Below are 24,748 nucleotides of genomic sequence, written 5' to 3'. Positions count from 1 at the left end.
GTATGACACTAAAGACACACAAAGGAGGCCTAGAGACTCAATAGGAGCAGGGACTCACCAGAAGTCTTTCCTACCACTGACAGCTTGTGTGTCAGAGCTCAACACAGCACACTGACTGTAGACATGATGTCATAATGCTTATACTTGCAGAACTTGCTGACAATGAGTGTCTCATTCTCATCCAGCTCCCACAATTCAACAGCACCTGTTGGGCGTGGGGAAGAGGGTGAGGAAAACAAGCTTGGATTATGCCAAGACAGCAATTCACTTCTAGGATTCAAGTAGTCCATTGTCAATAAACTAACAAATTAAGTTATTCCTATAAAAGCAAAGTCTGCATCTTTAGAAGGTTTAACTAACTCTCAAGCCATTTGACTTTATTCTGGCATTACTGATGTCCTACTAACAGTCCAGAAAATTAGGTGGGGAAAGCTTCTAGAAAAAGACAGAGAAAGATGGAATGGCTAGTAAAATCCATTATCCTGCTTCCAGTAAGAAAACATTGCAAACAAAGATGAATCTCCACAATGATCTGCGTAGCATACAGTCCAGTATGGTTAAATCTTCTCTGTTATTTGGACACTAATAAATATTGGTTGAACAATTTGAATAAATGTCTTACAGAGTCGTAAAAAATATGTTGAATAATTCAGTGTCTTCTCAGTGACTGGCTAAGTTCAAAAACCCTACACATAGCTGTCCTGAATAAGTAGTGTTCAAGCTCAACTGCCAGAGAGACTCAACCTTTAATGTCCCACTTTTACCTTCCATGCAATGTCTGCCAACACCCAAATGATGTTTTTTTTTTTTTTAAAATTCCAGAGTCTCCATTGCTGAGCCTGACATTCAAAACAAAGAAAGCAAAATGGGAAGAAACGGAAAGATACAGGTAGTACAGATTGGACATTCTTTTCTCTGAGGTGCCCATTCAAATTTTTACCCATTTTTAAAATTAGGTTCTATTTCTTACTGTTAAATGTTACTTCTCTCTCCCTTCCCCCGCCCCCACCCCCGCCCCACGTATAGATAATTTTTCTGATATGATTCCCCAACCATCCTAAAAACTCTACTGTTAATCTCCCAGAGATTCTCTCAAACATTATGACCATACACCCTTACCAACGTGAAAATCAACAGTGATAAACACTATCATTAAATCCACAGACCCTATTCAAATTTGGCAATTGTCACAACAACACATCTTTCTTATCTCATTCATTCAGGAATACGTGTTGCATTAGATTTTCATGTTTCATCAATATCCCTCAGTCGTAAGTAATTCCTCAGCCTTTTTATGTCCCTCATATCCTTGGTACACATACAGTCACTTTGTTTTTGCTAGTTCACACTCTCCTGGGCTCCTGGCCCTGGAGGTGCATGTTCCCACCCAACGTGGCTCCGGGACAGCTCCGGGGCAGCTCCGCTTGCCGCGCATGTGTACTAGGAGCCACTCCCCTCAAGGAGCAACAGAGCTGGAGCTGCCGGCCAGCTTCTGTTTCCTAGGCAACGCAATACGCAAACGCTGGTCTTAGTGGCACTGGCACAATGTGCTTCAACAAAACAGGTGAGGAGGGATGAGTCAAGAGTAGAGGCAGGAGGAAGAGTAGGGAGACTGGGAAAGAGGGGGAAAGGAGGGAAATTTGTTCACCCCCGTCCTTGGATTGGTCACTGTTTTGTTCAGAGTACTGTCTGCCCAGGTCTCTGCTCCCCCTCCCCACACCCCACCTGCCTCCAGGCTCTCACTTAGACCATGGGGCCTTCCCTCATGTGGAGTTTCTCCTCTTTCTTGCTCTCCAGAAACGCTGGTTAACTGCTCCTTTGGAACATGTCAACGGAGGAAGCTCTTTCCTCACTTCCACCCCCCAAACTTGTTGGGGAACAAGTTTCTCCCTCTTAGGGGAGTGCCCCACAGAGGGCCTGGATGTTACATAGCAGAAGATGTGAGTATTCACTTTCCTTTAAGTAGGTCTCAATTTCCAGACTATCTAAGGGTGCTTGAGTTTCCTGGAAGAAAAGCCCTGTGAGATTTGTGACCTTCAGGGTCCCAACATGAGAAAGTGACCTGGTCCTCTGCAACCAGCTGTCAGGGCCAATATCAGAAATTGCATTGCTTGCATTGCTCCCCTTTGAATCCCCACCAAATGCAAGCCTTGGCCTTATGCGGCCCCCAGTATAGTTCCCACACCATTCCCACCTACAAAGGAATCAATAGCTCCCCTTAATCCAAACCTGGACTGTGGCTGTGCTGGTAGGTCAGTTTATGAAATCATATAATCAGACTGACAATTGCATGAGAGCAGATTCAGCTCTGTGGGCCTTAGAAAACTGGATTCACTGGAATGCATAGAAATGTCATTCACTCTACCTATCCAGCCACATTCCTTTGTAGAGTTGCCTGGGTTACTTATGTAATTGCTTGTATGGTCTTGATGCAGAGGAATCAAGAAAGAAAGAGCAACTGTGGCAGAGAAGATTCAGGAATACTCTAAGTTCATTCTGTTTTAATAACTATAATGTTCTCTATGTATGTTTTTTCTTTGTTTTCTATATACTACCGGAAGAGGTATGGCTTGGCATACAACCTCTCTAAGATCCCGACCAGTACAAAAGGATATGCTTTGGGAGCCAGAACAGCCGTGAGGTTTAAGCCAATCAGCAAGGTTAGAAATGGCTGAATGTACTTAGAGTTTAGTGTGATCCATGATGCTGCATGTATTTGCATTGGGGAGCAAAGCTAGAGGTTACCTAAAGGACATGCCCTGAAATTCAAGAAAAAATGTCATTTAGAAGAAAGCTACTAAGAAGCCTATATGAAAAGCTTAGATATTAACATTGCAAATGTGTATGTGTGAGTGTCCTGGGAGAGTGGAAAATAATTCTCAGAAGGAATGGTACCAAGGCAGGGCTTCAGTCCTGAGATACCTGATGTTAAAGTACCGGAAGCTTTGTTTATATGCATCATATTATCTTGTCAGTTAAAAATAAAATAGAACTTCTTCACCCTTTTGTGTGATTGGACTTCAAGTCTTCAGTATAGGCTCCTAACCTCTTGTTGGACATTTACTTGACAATTAAGCTCGAGAGGGATACTGGCTCTAAAAGAATCTCTGAGTGGGATGGTGGGATGGTGGGGGTAGTAGCTGCAATAGTTACCTTGGCTCTCTACCCACCATAGGTTTATTTCTACAACCTAAGCATTAGGTACCTTTAGGTAGCTGAACCATACCATTATCTTGGTTTTCTACTTATTGTAGGTCTATTTCTATAGCTTGAGGTGGTTCAATCATAGCTGATAACATGAACAGGGAGAGGATGATGTTGTTTTTTCTACTTAGAAGGCTTTACATGTATATATATTACCCTCTAAACTATTGATCTTTTTCTTGGAAATAGGATATGACACCTTACCCAGGCATGTACCAAACAGTCGGTCCTCAGGAGCAAACACACAAACAAAATTTTGCTCCATTTAATGCCTTGTTGCCTCGATTTAGGACATACTCTAAGGACACTTGTTATCCTGGGTAAGTGCCCCTCTTTCTGGTGCACTTCAACAAAGAGCAATAGGAAAGGAAGTACAAAAAGAGGTTACATCCCAACTATGCCCTCTAAATAAGAAATCATCTATCTTTAAATATTCAACCTCTTGCCTTCCAGATCTCTAGAATTATAAAATTATTATAGAGGATAGTGATTCATTCAATAAATATTTATAAATGGCCAAGCAGTTTTGTAGGCTCTGAAGATTTTGCACTAAACCCACCATGCAAGGTTCCTGATTTCTTGGAGCTTACACTCTAGAGTCCAGACAGGTGAGAAGCAAATAAACAAGAAAATATCAGTGGTAATAAGGAGAGTGACCATATAATTTATTAGCTAGTGTGTCACTTCCGAGAGTGAAAGAGGATCTTATTAATAATTATACCAAGACTGTAGCCATAAGCTAGGGCTGTCATGAGCACACCAGGAAGTATAGTGACCTAGTGATGTGCTTAATAAAACCAAACAAGATGATATGATATGGAGTGATGGCTGGAATCTATTTTGGCAAGGACTGTCAAGATAGGTCTTTCTATGGAAATGACACCTGATCTGAAATCACAGTGATAAGACTAAAATGGCCCTGTGAAGACCTAGGCCTAGAGCTTCCCAGGCAGGAGGAGCTGCAAGTACAAAGGCTGTAAATTGGGAAGAATTTGGTGTGAGGAAAAAAGAAAAAAGGCTAGTATGGCTACAGTGTAGTGGGCAAGGAGGAGGGGCTAGAGTATATAGGCCTAGTAGACCAAGGAATGCGTTCTAAGTGCTTTAGGAAGCCATTCAGAGTATGCGGAATTGTAGGGCACAGGGTCAAGTCCTTTCTTTTACTGGTGAGCATTCCAAGGATCAGAGAGTGAGTGTAACTCTCTCAAGGTTTCAGTAAAGGAGTAGAAGTGTTAAATCTTGATTCCCATGACCACTCTATGTGTTATTTCCACAGCAAAGAGTCTACACCAAAAGACAAAGTGTTATGAACAAAGGCAATACAAAATATCCCATTGTCAGGAAATTTCACATCATGGGCAGAACTTAAGCATCACTGTGGAAGATCTCTTTTATCATCCACCATTTCTGGGATCTTTTGGTCTCTCAGCTAAGAATACTGAGGTTCAGAAATATTTTAAACTAGAGTCGATTTTTACCCTCACTGCATGTCAAGACTAGAAATCTTGAACACTAACATCTATTTAGAAATACATTAATAGGCAAAGGAACACTATGCTTGCCTGACATTAAGATCTAATCAGTCTGTTGCCTTTTCCAAAGGAGTGAGGACTAGCTCAGGTGCACATGTGGTACTGATGAGGTTTGTATATGGTCACTAACTCATTCAACATAATATTTTATATTTTTATTTCTAGCCCTGACACATATAACCCAGAGATAAAGGCACCCAAAAAAGTCACCTGGCCAATGAAATTTGGATCTCCAGACTGGGCCCAGGTTCCATGTCTACAGAAAAGAACCCTGAAAGCTGAGGTAATAAGATTGGACTTCTGTGGAGCCCTGTATTTAATACTTCCACATGTATCAGTGATTCTTAACCAGGAGTCCGTGAATAAGCTTCAAGAAGTCCTTGCACTGTTTTGTGTGTATATGGATATGGGGATCTTTTTGGAGAGTTACACAATTTCACTTGACTTTTAAAGGTGTGTGTGCTGAACAAAAGTCACATTTTCTTACTTAAACATCAAACAATCTTTTATGGTAGTCCAAGATAATTCTCCTCTATGATTGAGGAGTAAACGGAAGCTCAGATGGATTAAGCAGCTTGTAGCTGTGACTCCTAAGCCACTGCTCTTTCCATTACAATACTTGATCTACAAACGGCTGTAGATCATTCTGGCAAGAACATGGATACCAGGGACAGACTGAGTGGGTTCAAATACGAATTCCATATTTGCTTGCTGTGTGTCTTCTAACTTTTATATTTGCTTGCTGTGTGTCCTCTAACTTTTCTAAGTCTCGGTTTGCTTGTCTTTAAAATGGATGTAATAATAGACTCAATCTGATAAAGTTGTGAAGATTGAGAGGTCGTAGAAAAGTGTTTAGCACCGTACCTGTAACATAATAAATACTCAATCCGTGTCAGTTATCATAATTCCAGAAGTGCCCTTTTTTCCCCTAGTGGAACTTTGGATTAATTCTACAAGTATTTATTAAATGCCAAATGAATTAACATAATTGTGATAGGGCCGTTGGGTAACATTCAAGAACTAAACACATAATCTTTGTTTTCAAGAAATTTACCAGCTATACTTGGGTAGTTATCAAGAGAAAATAATTCCTATGATGTATCCTAGAGTAAGATGACAAAGGGTAGATGTACATAGCAATGTTGAGAGACTCACTAAGGCTAGGCTTCTATGGGTTGGGATTCAGCTAGGCCACAACAGCTCTAACATACAGTTCTATTTTGCACAGCCAAGAAGACCAGAGGCAGAGGGTTCTCATTCTAATATTAACCTAGACAGCATTCTTCCATTGCAGCTGCCCACAGACAAAGACTTTAGAAAGCATCGGAACCTTGTGGCCTACCTAAGCCTGTATTACAACTGAAAAGCTGTGACTACCTTCACGTGTTCCTCCTGACCACAGACTCTCCAGGATTGAGGACAGAGCTGCTTTTGTCCTTCTGCATTGCTCTGGCCTGCCTGTCTGCCAGCATGGGGCACAGGGAGGGGCAAGGGGCTCATAACTACTATATAACAGCATAAAGATTAGTTCAGAGATCTCTCTCTCCATGTGCTGGTTTGTTGTATATACATGTAGATGGGTCAGGGGGGTTTCTACTGAGTGCTCAGGGGGGTGGCTTTACTTTACTGAAATACTTGTGGGTCCCTGCCCTTTAGCTCTAATTCCCAGGCACGAGTTTTATGTTTTCTACCACTAGTCCTGGTGATAGGAGACTGTTGGTCTACACATATCACGGATTTGGATGGCTTGCTTGGCCTTGTATTTGGGCTTGCTGTATGTAGAGGATTCTTAAGGCAGAATAAATAATGTTTTAGGAGCTCTTCCAATTCCTGGACAAGATGGCAGAGTAGAAGGACCTTGAGCTCACCTCTTCTCATAAGCACACCAAAACCACGACTAACTGCTGAACAACCATCGATAAAAAAAGACTGGAAACTACCAAAAAATATTCTACATCCAAAGACATAAAGAAGTAACCACAACAAGACAGTAGGAGGGGCACACTCATGTTATAATCAAATCCCATACACCCTGGGTGGGTGACCCACAAACTGAAGAATAATATCACAGAAGTTTTTCCACAGGTGTAAGAGTTCTGAACCACACATCAGGCTCCCAGCCTGCAGGTCCGGCATCAAGAAGAGCCCCCAGAGCATCTGGCTTTGAAGGCCAGTGGGGCTTAATTGCAGGAGCTCCACAGGACTGGGGGAAACAGAGACCTCACTTAAAGGGTGCACACAAAATCTCACACACACCAGGTCTCAGAGCAAAGGCAGTAACTTCATAGGAGCCTGGGCATGACCTACCTGCTGGTATTTGAGGTTCTCCTGGGGGGGCGGGGGCAGCTCATCCTGGGGACATAGACCCTGCTGGTGAAAATATTGGGGAGTGTTCATCTGCATGAACTCTTGCTGGAGGCTGACATCTTGCTTGGGTCATTAGCACCAAGACCTGGCCCCATCCAACAGCCTCTAGGCTCCAGTGCTGGGACGCCTCAGGCCAAACAACAAACTGGATGGGGATACAGCCCCACCCATCAGCAGACAGGCTGTCAAAAGACTTCCTGAGCCCACAGCGACCTCTAGACATGCCCCTTGACATGGCCTTACCCACCAGAGGGCCAAGACTCCCAGCTCCACCCACCAGTGGGCAGGTACTGACCCCTCCCACCAAGAAGCCTGCACAAACCTCTAGACCAGCCTCACCCACCAGGGGGCAGACACCAGAAACAAGGAAACTACAGTCCTGCAGCCTGTGGAACTGACTCTTCAAACACAGTTCAGAACCTACCCTGGGACCAGCTGGTCCCTGGTCCTTGGGAGATGAGAGGGGAGTGTACTCCTGGGATACATAAGACATCCCCTACAGAGGGCCACTTCTCCAAGGCTGAGAAATATAACTAACCTTCCACATACATAAAAATACAAATAGAAGTTTAGACAAAATGAGATGGCAGAGGAATATTTTCAGATGAAAGAACAAGATAAAACCCCAGAAGAACAGCAAAGTGAAGTGGAGAGAGCCAATCTACCTGAGAAAGAGTTCAAAGTAATGATTGTAAAGATGATCCAAGAACTTGAGAAAAGAATGGATGCACAGAGTGAGAAGTTACAAGAAGTTTCTAACAAAGAGTTAGAAAATATAAAGAACAACCAAACAGAGTTGAAGAATACAATAACTGAAAAGGAGCTCTTCCAAGTGTCTGAGTTCCCTGGCATGGAGTGGGAATGTCCTGATTTGATTGCCTTTCCCATATTCATGTAAAACTCACAGAGTCAAAAATCGCCCCTTTCAGGGATTTCCCTGGTGGCACAGTGGATAGGACTCTGCACTCCCAATGCAGGGGGCCTGGGTTCGATCCCTGGTCAGGGAACTAGATCCCACATACATGCCGCAACTAAAAGTTTGCCTGCCACAACTGAGGAGCCCACGTGCTGCAACTAGGGAGCCGGCGAGCTGCAACTAAGGAGCCCACGTGCTCCAACTAAGGAGCCGGTGAGCTTCAACTAAGGAGCCCTGGAGCTGCAACTAAGGAGCCTGCCTGCCACCACTAAGACCACACGCAGCCAAATAAATAAATAAATATATAAATTAAAAATCCTCCTTTCTCATTACATCATTTATTTAGTCTGTCAGTCATCATCATATTGAGTTCCTACCATGGATCAGGTAGTGGCAAGCACTGGGGATACAGCAGGAATCAAAATAAACTCATCTACTGGCTCCTTGGGCCTGGCTGAAGTATGAGAAGGACTCCCCAGGGAGGCTAGTGGATTGTATCTGTCCTCCACTCCCAGTTGTAATGATGCCCTGAAGTCTCACAAGTTACTGTAGGTGTGTCAAGGTCAGACCTCATAGGAGCCACATTCGAAGTACTTATCTAGACATTGCCTGGTGTCTACTCCACTTTGTGCATATTTAAAACTTTGAAACCATAGATCTTAGTGAAATGGGCTCCTGATGAGCTTAAGATTCAAAGCTAGAATTGTAATTTTTTTACACTGTTCATGCGTTATATCCATAGCTCTCAATATTGTCATAACCAAACCATTCAGTGTTTTTATAAGCATATAGGACTTTTTGGTCTTCAGTCCAGGCATTTGTGGCTTTATTTAGGAATATGCAGATCTATGCGGGGAATGAAGAAGGCAACATTGAACACGTCACAGATTATGTCATATATTGGAAGAAAAAGGACTTAAATGGGAGAAAAATAGTAAGAAATGGGAGGGGGATAGAAAAGGGGACGTTATGAAATATCACCATTAATTTCACATATTTCTCTCAAAAGTGATTTTGTTTCATAAAATGAACACAAATTTCTATGAAAACAGGCTATGAACAAGTGAAATTCTAATTCTGTACCCAGAGGTTGAGAAATGGTAAGCATGACCATATGTGCTGAGATCATTCTTCCACAAACACTCTAGTCTTTGGCAAACACTGCTAATCATTCCCTGGATTTTCAGCATAGAATTTGAGTAAAATCAATCAATGCAGATTGGCAGGGAGATCAAAATATTTGCCATCCCCAGGCTAGTCTGTTGAAATCCTTCTCCACCTATTTACGCGGGCATACTAAAATTCAGTATTGCTTTGGGCTGTGGCAAAGATGGTGCTATACACTTCAAAACCCAAAAAGGAAATTCAGATTGATTTTTTTAAGTGAAAAGTATTACACAGCCATCAACCTGCCTTTCCACAGGCTGCTATGCTCAGAGCTGTCAGATCTGTGAAAGCTGGGATGGATATAGGATCTCAAGAGCAGAAGGGTAGCAAGATGACTTGGAGAGTGGAAGAATTTTCCCCAGGGCATTTTAGCCTGAATTAGCTGTGTTAGTTACCTCATAGTAAGCCCAGAAGCCAGCCTCACCTGTGTAAGGACCAGATGACCCTGCTCCAGAGATTGGGCACAGACTGAGGTGTCAGAAGTGCTGAGCCGGAAAGTCCTCCCATAGGTGGGGAAACCCATGATTAGCTTCTCCGAAGGGACCCCACTGTCTCTCCAGGGCTTCATGGCATATTCCTGCAGAAGGCGACACAGACATTATTCCTCACCAGTGTTTGTTCCATATGATCAACAAAGTCTAGCTAATTGTCCCCCAAAGAGAAATCCTGTTTTCCAACAACCAAGACTCCCAATCCCTTCCCCATCTCCCTTCTGCATATGATTTGAGTCTTTTCTTTCTTACACAGTTGCAATAACACATGTCACCTCCATCCTTGCTTCCTACATGCAGGAAAATGTTGTGTCCTGTATATGTGCCCCAGACACCATGGAAGTCATAGGTCATCACACTGATGGGATCAAGGAGCCTGGACCAAGAGATTTGGAGCCATCAAGATCCTGGGAGCATTTTCTTATAGACAATTTAAGAGCAAGAAATGGTAGCTGTGGAAATTCATGATGTCAAGTAGATGTCCATATGGCCCCACTAATGTGGTTCCCTTGGTGTCTCCAGGGAGCAGATTATCTTCTGTGACTCCCATAGGACTAGACAGAAAGTTTCCTTTACTTCCTTGAAAGATTAAGGGCAAACCCAGAGAAGAGGGAAAGATATGTTGTTAGAAGAGTGTGTTTTAGAAATACACATCTCCAGGGCCATGGTAAGCACAAATGAGTAGCTTTGTCAATAATAGTTCTCCTGATTTTACAACCTTTTCCAAAAGGAACTGCTAATGGTAATTTCTATTACACATAAGGATTTGCCAAGGTCTTGAATCTTGTTCCTCTTTTCCCCAACACCCATCATAGTGGCAATTTAAAGGAGTCAGCTCTTTATCCCGAAGCCATTAATTCCCCAAACTTCTTTGGCAATTGAAGGTACCAGCTTTCTCAACATTATGTTTACATAACTACTTGGGATGCTCTCCACCAAAAAGTTTACAAATCTCTGCTCTAGGATTTGGGGGCCATGGGAAGTTCATCACACTCACTTCCCAACCTCTGCAATTTCATATCTTGTGTCAATGGTCCCTTTGCCAGCAGATACAGCTGCTGTGATCAGTAGTCTTGGGTATCCTGTTTCCTTAGCTTCTTCTTCAAAAGCCTGTAGCATTTCCTGGAGAGAACAAAGGGTGAATTTTTGCGGTTGTCTTCATTATCTCTGTCCAATAGTATGTACATTTGGGGCTGCTTTCCAGCTTATAGCAATTCCCTTATTTCTGGAAATAACCCCTGAAATATAGGGATAGGTTCTGGCAAGGTGTAACTTGGACCAAAGAGGTACAAGGACACTAACAGTCCTTGAATCCAAGTCACACTTTATGACAATTCTAAAGAAAAAGCCCAGGAACTCCTGGCAGAGAGTCTAGGAGCTATCTTGCCTGCTGTGACTTCACTCTCCCTTTTAAAGCTCTAGTCTCTCAATTTTTAATAGCCATGCCTCTTTCCTGCCTTCAGTCCTTTGCTAATGCCGTTACCACTTCCTTAGAAAATTCTTCTTCCTATCTTTTGTATGCCTGGCTCCTTTTAACTCTTCTTATTGCAGCTTAAATATCACTTCCTCTGGGAAGGCCCCCTGTCCCGACCATCCTATTTGCTGCTATCACTGCTATTATCACCATTCGCAGTTATTTGATTTTTTTCTTTTTTCATTTTATTTTTCTTTCTTTTCTTTTTTTTCCCCCCTCTGTATCCTCCACTATGCTGTAACCCCACAAGAGCAGGGATCATGCTTGTCTCGTTCACTGCTCTATCTCTAGTGAAAAGCACAATGTCTGGATCACAGTAGATGCTTAATAAATACTTACTGAACAAATGATATAACAAATGGTTCCACCTCCTCAACTCAAGAATGTCCTCCTTGGGTTCCTTCAGCTACCAGTATCCTTTCAATAAATCCTCTTTTGGCTTGAGTTAGCTAGTCTGTTTCTGTTGCCTGCAAACCACAAACACCTTCACTAGTGTACTTCCGAGGGCAGCATCCTTTGCTATCCCCAGGAAATGCAACTCTTACAGAAAATCTACTAAGGTACCAGCCTCCCTACAAGAAGACACAGAGCTAGTGCTTCATTCCCACCTTAATCAAGATGGTAAATCACTGTTTGTCCTCAGGTGGGAGGGATATTCCCTGGGATATTCTATATCCCTGGATATTCTATATCCAAGTCAATGTCATCAAATCCATGTTGACAAAGGAAGTCAATGACAGGACAGATGAAGATTTTGCTTTTGACAGCTGTGGAGACCATGGCGGTGAATCTAGGCAGAGAGTTTGTCTGTATTAACATCACAGATCCAGGAATCCTCCCCACACCATTCTAATATTAATTTTTAATTTGCATTTTATAATAACCCCTGTTGTATTTTTACAGTTAAGATGAACTCAAAAATGTTAATGTTAATTAATGGATGAATATTTTTAATTTAAACTTTTTTTTCTTTGGTATACCCATTGAATAGTATTTTTCTACTTATTCATAAGATCAAAGGTACATGTACATTTTCTTTTGTAGTGAGATCTTTCAAGGGCAGTGGTTTAGATAACTATATTTCTTTGATTCTATGATGTTTGTTTTCTATATTTACTGCTCCCAAATTAAGATGTGATTTACAATCTGTGAATACATTTAATGAGGCACTTCTGACACCACAAAGAATATGCTATTAAATATTTTCTGAATCCTGTATTTGAAGGTGTCTTAATATCTAGAAAATTTAGATCCTCTGCCATAGTCAGCAGTTTTATAGTCTATAAACACATGTTTATACACCCTCAGAGGGGAGATCAATATGACGGAGTGAGAGGATGTGGAGCTCACCTCCCACCATGAACATATCAAAAACACAACTACATGTGGAGTAATTCTCACTGAAAACAAACTGGAGACTGGCAGAATGACTTTTATACAACCAAAGCTGTAAGAAAGATCCACATGTAATCAGGTAGGAAGGGAAGAGAAGTGATCAGGTCAGGACCTGCACCCCTGGGAGGGGACACAGAAGAGGAGGAGGATTATGTGGGCTCAGAGATCCTCCCTGGCGGGCCACATATTGGACGTCCCAGCCCTGGGGTCCAACACCAGGAGGATAAGTCCCCTTAGGTGCTTTGAAAACTAGTGGGACGGGCAAGGAGCTATAAGAAGCCTAGACTCCACTCTTGAAGAGTGTACACACACTTGCTAATCCTCAAAACAAGGTGGAGGAAGCAGATTGAAACTGCCTGGGACTCAGACCGGTTTCCCACCACTGCCCCAGTGCGTGCCCCAGCCTCAGTAGAGCACCCGCTCTGGCTACTCTTTCTCTGCAGTGCAGCTCCGCAGTAGGGCCAGGGCTGCTATGGCCCAGCGGACCGTGTAGTTGTGAGGGATGTAGCTGGCTTGGACCCAGAAGGCATCTCAACAGGGCAAGGGCAGCCATTGTTGGAGCCTAAGGAGGCAGTGGATCAGGATCAGTCTGGGATGCTGACCGCTGCTGGGACCACAGCAGCCTGCGCCCCAACCCACACTGGGGTTCTAGTCCTGACGTCACGAAAGGAGAAGGAAATGCAGAGTTGGAAGGAAGGAGGGAAAAAGGAGTAATGATCAGGAAAACTGGAGTGTGGACAGGAAGCTGTGTTACTCCTTACCTAGCTGTACCTGCAGCAGAAGAGCCAAGCCTGAAACAAACAAAGAAACAAAATACAAAAACAAGGAGTCCTCAAATGGGTTTCCCAGTTAGGACCTGCTGCTACCCAGGAGACTTCCAGGATGTCAAGGGCCCAAAGGCCTTTGGATTTATCAGTGGCCTTTCAGAGCCCAAGGCATTGGGGTGGGGGAGGGGGAGGGCGGCAGGTAGAAGCCTCACTGAATCAGAAGCCTGCCCTCCTCCCCATTCCCAGGGACACCCCATGACCTGTGGGAAGGAAGAAGGGCAAAAAGAGTAGGAGACTCACAAGCCCAGAGCAGCATCCTCCCCACCATGCCTACACACTGGCCACCTTGGGCAGCCTCTTGGCGCAGTCCTTATGTAAAGAGGAGACCCCTTTTATCATTCTGATAACAGCACAGCTGCCACGTTATGATCACAGATGCCCGAGGCTGTCACATTCATATCTCCACCCATCCCATTTCATCCCAGATTCATGAGAATCTAAGGGGAAGAGAATCCCAGGAGAGTTCCCTCACTAGCCCAGGCCTGGCTACTTTGAAAGAACTGCTTACAAATGGAAGCCTTAGCTTAGTACTGAGGCCAAGTCTCCCTGGGGATGTGGAAGCCCAGGGAAGGAATGAAGGGCACAATGCTGGAGTGAGGGTCCCAAGGTAAGGGCCCAGAACCAGGAAAACACATTGCAGGGGGCGGTTATTTGCGATATTGAGTATTCATTTAAGGCATGTAATTTTCCTCCTATAGGACCATTTAAGGCCAGTGGCAAGGGTCCTGGAAGGAACCTGGTTCAGGGAAGGGTTAGCCCTGCTCATCTTCTCCCCCTTGTCCCCTAGTGATTTTACTGTCATAGTTCTGGAGGGAAAGGACAGGGGCAGACATAGGATGCTGCAGCTGCCAGCTCTCCCCTCTTATTCCAGCCCAGGGGAGAGATGGAAAGAAAGCAGCTGCTGCCAGAGAAACATCGACCTTGTATCTCCGCCTCCTCCTCCTCATTCTTGGAGGGATGGGGGTATTAGGGTACAAGGAACATTGTGTCTTATTTTTGCTAGAGCTTGACTCCTTAGGAAAAACAGATGAGGTTTAAAGGTGTGGGGGAAGGAAGGAGAGGTGCTCCTGGGAGAGTAGTCAGTGCTACAAGGTGGGCAGGAGTTACAGAGGTCAGGGCTTGTTTTATCTCACCTGATGCCCCAAGGCCATAGATTTGCCACTGCCAGCAGCCATATCTCTCAAACCTGGCCCTAAGCCAACCAGGCAGTTAAGAGTTGGCACAGGTGGAGGGGCAGCTGCCAGCCTTGGCCTTAAAGCAGGTCCTCAGGTTGAGCCAAGAATTTCTTCAGTGTATCTAGCCTCCTTTAAGTCTTCTCGAGTTCATCTTTGGATCCCTGGAAGTTGACACAGACTAGGCACTTGATACAAGTTGGTTGAATAAATGGATATCTCTTCTTCAACAGTTTTGGTGTTGGGCAGTCTCATGGACAAATATCAACAACCAAGCTATTCCTGACTCTATTCGTTATCTATTGCTGTATAACAAATTATCTCCAAACTTAGCCACTTAAAACAATAAGAAATATGTATTATTTCATATAGAGTCTATAATTCAGGAGCAGCTTTGGCTGACTGGTTCTGGATTGGGTTCTCTGATGAGAACCATTGGGTTCTCTTGACTGCAGGTTGCAGTCAAGATGTTGACTGGAGCAGTTACTGAAGGCTTGACTGCGTCTGAAGGATCCCTTCCTAAAATGACTCACTCACATGGCTGGCAAGCTGGTGCTGGCTGTTGGCAGGAGGTCTCTGTACCTCCCTGTGGCCCTGGGGGAATATCAGCTGATACTCCCAGGGTAAATGAACCAAGAAAGAGCATGACGGAAGTCCCACTCCAACGTATCCACAGTGTCCTTATTGGTTACACAGGCCAGTCTTATCAGTGTGGGAGGGGATGATACAAGGGCATGAAGACAAGGAGGCAAGAATCACTGAAAGGCAATTTGGAAGCCTTATTCCAAATTTTTAAAGAAATATTTCCTTGACCACTTTCACTAGTGTATTTTTCTTGATTAACCTGATAATCAGTTTATCCAATTAAAACACACACACACACACACACACACACACACACACAGCTCTGGGATTTTTACATTGTGATACATTTAGAAATTACTATGTGAAAAATGACAAATTTATAATGTTGAGTTTTCCCATATAGGTATATGATTTATTCTGATGGATTAGAAAAGCCATGAAGAAAAGAAATTTATATACTTTATTTGCTTCTGATCCCCAGGGCCTAGCAGAATCCTGGGAAATAATAGATGCTCAATACATATATGCTTATTCTTTATCTCTATCAGGTTTAGTTGAAATGTAAATAAATTGAAAAGATTTTTTTAGGCTCTGGAAGTTCTTAATTCTTTCTTAAATGTTTGAGGACTGTCTGGGCCTGGTAGCTTTGGGGGTAATTTTTAATAGCACTTTCAACATCTTCCAAGGTTATTGGTCTGTTTTAAGTTTTCTACCTCTTTTTATGTCAATTTGATTTGTTCATGTTTCCCTACAACTTGTTCATCTAGATCTTTTAGTTTATTATAATTTGAATCATCTTTTTATCAATGGTAATCTCTGGAAAGAAAACAACATACTGATTCCACATTCAGATAAGTCTAAAGTGAGCTCTTCACTAGAATAATAGAGGGATCAATACCCTAAACATACAAAATTAGAAAAGTCTTCTCTTCTTAAATCCAAATCAATCCAGATTAGAGGTAGGAGGACGCTTTTCACCAAAGATGAGAGCAGAGTTGCAGATTACCACAGGATTCTTTGCTCAAAGTGAAAAGAATGCTAGTTTTATTCCTTTCACTAGATAGACTGGAGAAAATATATAGTCTTGAAATATTTGGTATTTAGTTTCTTTGCTGGGTTACACAGCAATAGCTGTTTCTTGATAGGCAAAATGAATTAGTCTCAAGTTCACCATAGCAAGGCAGTAATTTTGTATATAACATACTGACAGATGGAAAAGTGCATATTTTCTAGGGCTTTGTTCAATAATTTACCCCAAAAGCCCATCTCAAACTCTCAGATGAGAAATTATTGAATGTTAGAAACCATAAGTTGTCTTGATGTTCAAGGTACTGACGCTCATGGTACATCATTTAAATTGTAATGTCCTATGCCTAGGTGAAATGGTTCATGGGCTCTGGCCTACTCTAAATAGGATGACCATCCATCCCACGTTTCTGTGGACTCTATAGGGTTGTACTATTATTCACTCAAAAATGTCCCAGTACTGATACATTTACAACATGAATACTACAATTCCATGCATATGAGTATCCTGAAGAAACAAATTTGTAGACACAGAAAGCAGATTAGTGTTGCCTGGGGCTGAGCAGGAATGGGGAGTGACTGCAAATGGGTTGTTTGAGGGATTTTTTTTTTTTTTTTTTTGGCCACACTGCGCAGGATGTGGGATCTCAGTTCCCCGACCAGGGATCAAACCCACACCCGCTGCAGTGGAAGCGTGGAGTCTTACCCACTGGACCATCAGGAAAGTTCCCTGAGAGATCTTTCTAGGATGATGAAAATGTTCTAAAATTGATTTATGGTGACAGGTCTGTAAATTTTACAAAAATCTTTGAATCGCAATATGAGTGAAATTGTAAAATTGTATTGTTAAAATGAGTAAAGTTCATGGTATGTAAACTATACCTCAATAAAGTTGTTTTTAGAGAAGGGGAAAAAAAGTATCCCAGGTTGGGAAGTAAAGCATATGGTCATCCTTGCTAGAATTTTTAATTTTTCTCTGCAAAAATAAATTTAAATCCCCACAGCAGGAATTATGCCTTGTGCCTCTGTTTCCTAGAGAATCAGTAAGTGAACCAATGTGTATGGAAGTATAGTTTTTTTGGTTCAAGGTGTTTCTCTAATTACCTGGTGTCTAAAGCCCCAGCAGAGACTTGAGCTTGGAGATCAGAAGGTATAAACCCTCACTGCAGAAGTTTCCCAAGAAGTCATCTAAGCCAAGACCCCAAACCATGGCACCATCCGTCAAATCCATTGGCTTTCAGAAACTTCACTTGTGATATGAGTGTCATCTAACAACCCAGCACAAAGTCTCTTAAAACACTATAAAATTATTGAAAGCACTATGCAATACCTTTGTACAAAGATAATATAAAGAAAAACATCATCATACCACTGTAAAGTAACTCATCACTTTTGCATGTTAATCACAGTCTTCATGCACCCACCATCATTATTTACAAGGTCACCATCACAGCATAAAAATCCTGTTTTTTATCTTTGTTTTCACTTTGGATGACAAATAAACATTTCTCATGTTTCTGCTTAATCTTTATACTTATTTTTAATGATTTAAAATACTTTTTCATGTTTATGAAATATAATTTAATACACCATTATTCACTCTTGTGATATTTTACAGTCATAAGCAAGACTCTGAGAAATACCTTAATACATAAATGCTTTGATCATATTGTCTTTCCAAAAATACCCAAGAATTGAAATTGGAGGCTAAAGAGTATACATATTTACACAATTCCTGTTATATACAGCCATATTGTTTTCCAAAAGAGGAAGCCAACCGAACCCTATACAAGAGGCTCTTGGAATGACAAGTGTTCTTACAAACTGGGAGTCTGTTAAGGTGTGGTGAATAGAGGATAAGTTTGGAATTATTCAGACCTGTAAACCAAATACTAGTACACCATTTACTATATGTCCTCCAAAAGTAAATTAACCTCTCTTAGCATCAATTTCCTTATTAGAAAATGAAAATTATAATACATATTTCATAATAATAACACTTCCATTTGTTGAGCATACATTCATCATGCATTCTTCATGTAATCCAGCCTCTAGGCTTATTATAAGAATTAAATGGAATAACATATGTTAAAAAGCTAGCACATTGTAAATAACCAGTAACATGTACATTTCCTTCTCTTTCAATGGAATAAAAAAAAAATTGTCATAATCTCAAAAAGGAACTCTCTAAGCAGAGAGAGCTTTGTCTTCAGTTACGCTTATGGAGTGCCAGCAGCCTCCAACAAGCATGCAGACATGGTCCTGAGGCCAGGATTTTATTGGCAAATGCACCTACAGGAACCATCAAGTCCCCTTTTGGTCACCAATGAATCGTCAAGGTCTGAGAGACTGAGGCTACCCACTTCTCACACACTTGCATTAGTGGTAATAGGGTTGATTATGGTTAGCTTTACCATCTCCTTCTTAAAAGTTATGCCAGCAAAATTATTGGGCCCTCTGTGACCCCCCCATGGCATCATTACCCTGCTCATCAATATAAGGGGTAATGTTCCTCCTCTTGGCAGCTTTAATTCTATCTCCTCTCTTATGAACAAAGGGGTATGAACACTCAGAACCTCCCTCCTGCTGCCCCAGGACAATCTCATCTTCCTTTATCTTACCTTTGCTTACTCTTCTCTAAACTTATCGAAGGAGGGAGAACAGAGATAGAAAGGCAAGGCAGAACATGCAGTTAGAGATAAAAGAGTTTGTCGGAGTTGGTGAAGAAAAAACAAATATTCTAGTTTCAATTTCTTCTCTACCACAACCCCTGGATTTGATTACAAAGAACAAGAAGTGAGCGTGTTTATTTGTAAAGGTCTTTTGGGTATTAGCGTATATGTGTGTCTGTGTACATGTCTAAGAAGGTAAATGTCAGTGATTCATGTTCATGTATTATATATATATATTATATATGTGTTATATAAATTATATATAATACATAAACATGAATCCTGACATATATGTAAATCATTGATTTCTTTTTTTTATTTTTAAATTTAATTTTATTTATTTTTTTATACAGCAGGTTATATTAGTCATCAATTTTATACACATCAGTGCATACATGTCAATCTCAATCGTCCAATACATCACACCACCATCCCCACCCCCCTCCGCAGCTTACCCCGTTTGGTGTCCATACGTTTGTTCTCTACATCTGTGTCTCAACTTCTGCCCTGCAAACTGGTTCATCTGTACCATTTTTCTATGTTCCACATACATGCGTTAATATCTGATATTTGTTTTTCTCTTTCTGACTTACTTCACTCTGTATGAAAGTCTCTAGATCCATCCACGTCTCAACAAATGACCCAATTTCGTTCCTTTTTATGGCTGAGTAATATTCCATTGTATATATATACCACATCTTCTTTATCCATTCATCGTCAATGAGCATTTAGGTTGCTTCCATGACCAGGCTATTGTAAATAGTGCTGCAATTAACATTGGGGTACATGTGTCTTTTTGAATTATGGATTTCTCTGGGTATATGCCCAGTAGTGGGATAGCTGAATTATATGTTAATTCTATTTGTAGTTGTTTAAGGAACCTCCATACTGTTCTCCATAGTGGCTGTATCAATTTACATTCCCACCAACAGTACAAGAGGGTTCCCTTTTCTCCACACCATCTCCAGCATTTTTTGTTTGTAGATTTTCTGATGATGCCAATTCTAACTGGTGTGAGGAGATACCTCATTGAAGTTTTGATTTGAATATCTCTAATAATTAGTGATGTTGAGCAGCTTTTCATGTGCTTCTTGGCCACCTGTACGTCTTCTTTGGAGAAATGTCTATTTAGCTCTTCTGCCCATTTATGCATTGCATTGTTTGTTTCATTAATATTGAGCTGCATGAACTGTTTATATATTTTGGAGATTAATCCTTTGTCTGTTGATTCGTTCACAAATATTTTCTCCCATTCTGAGGGTTGTCTTTTTGTCTTCTTTATGGTTTCCTTTGCTGTGCAAAAGGTTTGAAGTTTCATTAGGTCCCATTTGTTTATTTTGTTTTTATTTCCATTACTCTAGGAGGTGGATCAAAAAAGATATTGCTGAGATTTATGTCAAAGAATGTTTTTCCTATGTTTTCCTCTAAGAGTTTTATAGTGTCTGGTCTTACATTTAGGTCTTGAATCCATTTTGAGTTCATTTTTCTGTATGGTGTTAGGGAGTATTCTAATTTCATTCTTTTACATGTAGCTGGTCAGTTTTCCCAGCACCACTTATTGAAGAGACTGTCTTTTCTCCATTGTATATCCTTGCCTCCTTTGTCATAGACTAGTTGACCATAGGTGCATGGGTTTATCTCTAAGCTTTCTATCTTGTTCCATTGATCTATGTTTCTGTTTTTGTGCCAGTACCATATTGTCTTGATTACTGTAGCTTTGTAGTATAGTCTGAAGTCAAGGAGTCTGATTCCTCCCACTCCATTTTATTCCCTCAAGACTGCTTTGGCTATTCAGGGTCTTTTGTGTCTCCATACAAATTTAAAGATTTTTGTTCTAGTTCCATAAAAAATGCCATTGGTAATTTGATACAGATTGTACTGAATCTGTAGATTGCTTTGGGTAATATAGTCATTTTCACAATATTGATTCTTCCAATCCAAGAACATGGTATATCTCTCCATCTGTTGGTATCATCTTTAATTTCTTTCATCAGTGTGTTATAGTTTTCTAGATACAGGTCTTTTGTCTCCCTAAATAGGTTTATTCCTAGGTATTTTATCCTTTTTGTTGCAATGGTAAATGTGAGTGTTTCCTTAATTTCTCTTTCAGATTTTTCATCATTAGTGTATAGGAATGCAAGTGATTTCTGTGCATTAATTTTGTATCCTGCAACTTTACCAAATTCATTGATTAGCTCTAGTAGTTTTCTGGTGGCATCTTTAGGATTCTGTATGTATAGTATCATGTCATCTGCAAACAGTGACAGTTTTACTTCTTCATTTCCAATTTGGATTCCTTTTATTTCTTTTTCTTCTTTGATTGCTGTGGCTAGGACTTCCAAAACTATGTTGAATAATAGTGGTGAGAGTGGACATCCTTGTCTTTTTCCTGATCTTAGAGGAAATGCTTTCAGTTTTTCACCTTTGAGAATGATGTTTGCTGTGGGTTTGTTGTATATGGCCTTTATTATGTTGAGGTAGGTTCCCTCTATGCCCACTTTCTGGAGAGTTTTTATCATAAATGGGTGTTGAATTTTGTCTAAAGTTTTTCTGCATCTATTGAGATGATCAAATGGTTTTTATTCATCAATTTGTTAAAATGGTGTATCACATTGATTGACTTGCGTATATTGAAGAATCCTTGCATCCCTGAGATAAATCTCACTTGATCATGGTGTATGATCCTTTTAATGTGTTGTTGGATTCTGTTTGCTAGTATTTTGTTGAGGATTTTTGCATCTATATTCATCAGTGATATTGGTCTGTAATTTTCTTTTTTTGTAGTATCTTTGTCTGGTGTGGTTATCAGGGTGATGGTGGCCTCATAGGATGTGTTTGGGAGTGTTCCTTCCTCCACAATTTTTTGGAAGAGTTTGAGAAGGATGGGTGTTAGCTCTTCTCTAAATGTTTGATAGAATTCACCGGTGAAGCCATCCGGTCCTGGACTTTTGTTTGTTGGAAGATGTTTAATCACAGTTTCATTTTCATTATTTGTGATTGGTCTGTTCATATTTTCTGTTTCTTCCAGGTTCAGTCTTGGAAGGTTATACGGTTCTAAGAATTTGTCCGTTTCTTCCAGGTTGCCCATTTTATTGGCGTGGTGTTGCTTGTAGTAGTCTCTTAGAATGCTTTGTATTTTTGTGGTGTCTCTTCTAACTTCTCCTTTTTCATTTTTAATTTTATGGGTTTGAGTCCTCTCCCTCTTTTTCTTGATGAGTCTGGCTAATGGTTCATCAATTTTGTTTATCTTCTCAAAGAACCAGCTTTTAGTTTTATTTTTTTTTTATTTTTTTATTTTTTATTTTTTAACATCTTTATTGGAGTATAATTGCTTTACAATGGTATGTTAGTTTCAGCTTCACAACAAAATGAATCAGTTATATATATACATATATTCCCATATCTCTTCCCGCTTGCGTCTCCCTCCCTCCCACCCTCCCTATCCCACCCCTCCAGGCGGTCACAAAGCACCGAGCTGATCTCCCTGTGCTATGCGGCTGCTTCCCACTAGCTATCTACCTTACGTTTGGTAGTGTATATATGTCCATGCCTCTTTATCGCTTTGTCACCGTTTACCCTTCCCCCTCCCCATAGCCTCAAGTCCATTCTCTAGTAAGTCTGTGTCTTTATTCCTGTTTCACCCCCCAGCAATCCCACTACTGGGCATATACCCTGAGAAAACCATAATTCAAAAAGAGTCATGTACCAAAATGTTCATTGCAGCTCTATTTACAATAGCCCAGAGATGGAAACAACCTAAGTGTCCATCATCGGATGAATGGATAAAGAAGATGTGGCACATATATACAATGGAATATTACTCAGCCATAAAAAGAGACGAAATTGAGTTATTTGTAATGAGGTGGATAGACCTAGAGTCTGTCATACAGAGTGAAGTAAGTCAGAAAGAGAGAGACAAATACCGTATGCTAACACATATATATGGAATTTAAGAAAAAAAAATGTCATGAAAAACCTAGGGGTGAAACAGGAATAAAGCTTTTAGTTTTATTGATCTTTGCTATTGTTTTCTTTGTTTCTACTTCATTTCTTTCTACTCTGATTTTTATGATTTCTTTCCTTCTGCTAACTTTGGGTTTTGTTTGTTCTTCTTTCTCTAGTTCCCTTAGGTGTAAGGTTACATGGTTTATTTGAGATTTTTCTTGTTTCTTGAGGTAGGCTTTTATAGCTATAAACTTCCCTCTTAGAACTACTCCTGCTGCATCCCATAGGTTTTAGATCATCATGTTTTCATTGTCTTTTGTCTCCAGGTATTTTTTGATTTCCTCTTTGATTTCTTCAGTGATCTCTTGGTTATTTAGTAACATATTCTTTAGCCTTCATGTGTTTGTGTTTTTTACGTTTTTTTCCCCTGTAATTCATTTCTAATCTCATAGTGTTGTGGTCAGAAAAGATGCTTGATATGATTTCAATTTTCTTAAATTTACCGAGGCTTGATTTCTGACCCAAGATGTGATCTATCCTCTTCCGTGTGCACTTGAGAAGAAAGTGTAATCTGTTGTTTTTGGATGGATTGTCCTATAAATATCTAAATATATTTAGGTCTTGAATCCATTTTGAGTTCATTTTTCTGTATGGTGTTAGGGAGTATTCTAATTTCATTCTTTTACATGTAGCTGGTCAGTTTTCCCAGCACCACTTATTGAAGAGACTGTCTATCTGATATGTTGTGTCATTTAAAGCTTCTGTTTCCTTATTTATTTCCATTTTGGATAATCTGTCCATTGGTGTAAGTGAGGTGTTAAAGTCTCCCACTATTATTGTGTTACTGTCGATTTCCTCTTTTATAGCTGTTAGCAGTTGCCTTATGTATTGAGGTGCTCCAAGTTGGGTGCATATATAATTATTGTCACATCTTCTTCTTGGATTTATCCCTTGATCATTATGTAGTGTCCTTCCTTGTCTGTTGTAACATTCTTTATTTTAAAGTCTATTTTATCTGATATGAGTATTGCTACTCCAGCTTTCTTTTAATTTCCATTTGCATGGAATATCTTTCTCCATCCCCTCACTTTCAGTTTGTATGTGTCCCTAGGTCTGAAGTGGGTCTCTTGTAGACAGCATATATATGGGTCTTGTTTTTGTATCTATTCAGCAAGCCTGTGTCTTTTGGTTGGAGCATTTAATCCATTCACGTTTAAGGTAATTATCCATATGTATGTTCCTATGACCATTTTCTTAATTGTTATGAGTTTGTTTTTGCAGGTCCTTTTCTTCTCTTGTGTTTCCCACTTACAGAAGTTCCCTTAGCATATGTTTAGAGTTGTTTTGGTGATGCTGAATTCTCTTAGCTTTTGCTTGTCTGTAAAGCTTTTGATTTCTCCATAGAATCTGAATGATATCCTTGCTGTATAGAGTAATCTTGGTTGTAGGTTCTTCCCTTTCATCACTTTTAAGTATATCATGCCACCCCCTTCTGGCTTGTAGAGTTTCTGCTGAGAAATCAGCTGTTAACCTTATGGATGTTCCCTTGTATGTTATTTTTCGTTTTTCCCTTGCTGCTTTCAATAATTTCTCGTTGTCTTTAATTTTTGCCAATTTGATTACTATGTGTCTTGGCATATTTCTCCCTGGGTTTATCCTATATGGGGCTCTCTGTGCTTCCTTGACTTGGGTGGCTATTTCCTTTCCCATGCTAGAGAAATTTTTGACTATAATCTCTTCAAGTATTTTCTCTAGTCCTTTCTCTATCTCTTCTCCTTCTGGGACCCTTATAATGTGAATGTTGTTGCGTTTAATGTTGTCCCAGAGGTCTCTTAGGCTGTCTTCATTTCTTTTCATTCTGTTTTCTTCATTCTGCTTCACAGCAGTGAATTCCATCATTCTGTCTTCCAGGTCACTTATCCATTCTTCTGCCTCAGTTATTCTGCTATTGATTCCTTCTAGTGTAGTTTTCATTTCA

General features: G+C 40.7%; 2 protein-coding genes across 9 annotated transcripts in view; one reads left to right on the top strand and one right to left on the bottom strand.

The window, feature by feature from the left end:
• WDR77 (WD repeat domain 77) overlaps positions 1-24,748 on the bottom strand; it is a 111,516-nt gene that overhangs the window by 21,435 nt on the left and 65,333 nt on the right. The gene's annotated exons all lie outside the window — the stretch shown is intronic.
• LOC101286071 (protein pitchfork) lies at positions 1,382-6,277 on the top strand. The gene is made up of 6 exons (XM_004263180.3): positions 1,382-1,564; positions 1,798-1,940; positions 2,562-2,660; positions 3,394-3,524; positions 4,899-5,016; positions 6,028-6,277. Exons 1-6 carry the CDS (start codon positions 1,546-1,548, stop codon positions 6,094-6,096), a joined length of 579 nt encoding a protein of 192 aa, XP_004263228.1. The 5' UTR covers positions 1,382-1,545; the 3' UTR covers positions 6,097-6,277.

Source organism: Orcinus orca, chromosome 1 (genome assembly GCF_937001465.1).
Source record: "Orcinus orca chromosome 1, mOrcOrc1.1, whole genome shotgun sequence".
In the NCBI taxonomy this organism is placed as follows: Eukaryota; Metazoa; Chordata; class Mammalia; order Artiodactyla; family Delphinidae; genus Orcinus; species Orcinus orca.
The sequence above is the reverse complement of the archived record's forward strand: the minus strand, read 5'-3'. Positions and strand labels throughout refer to the sequence as shown.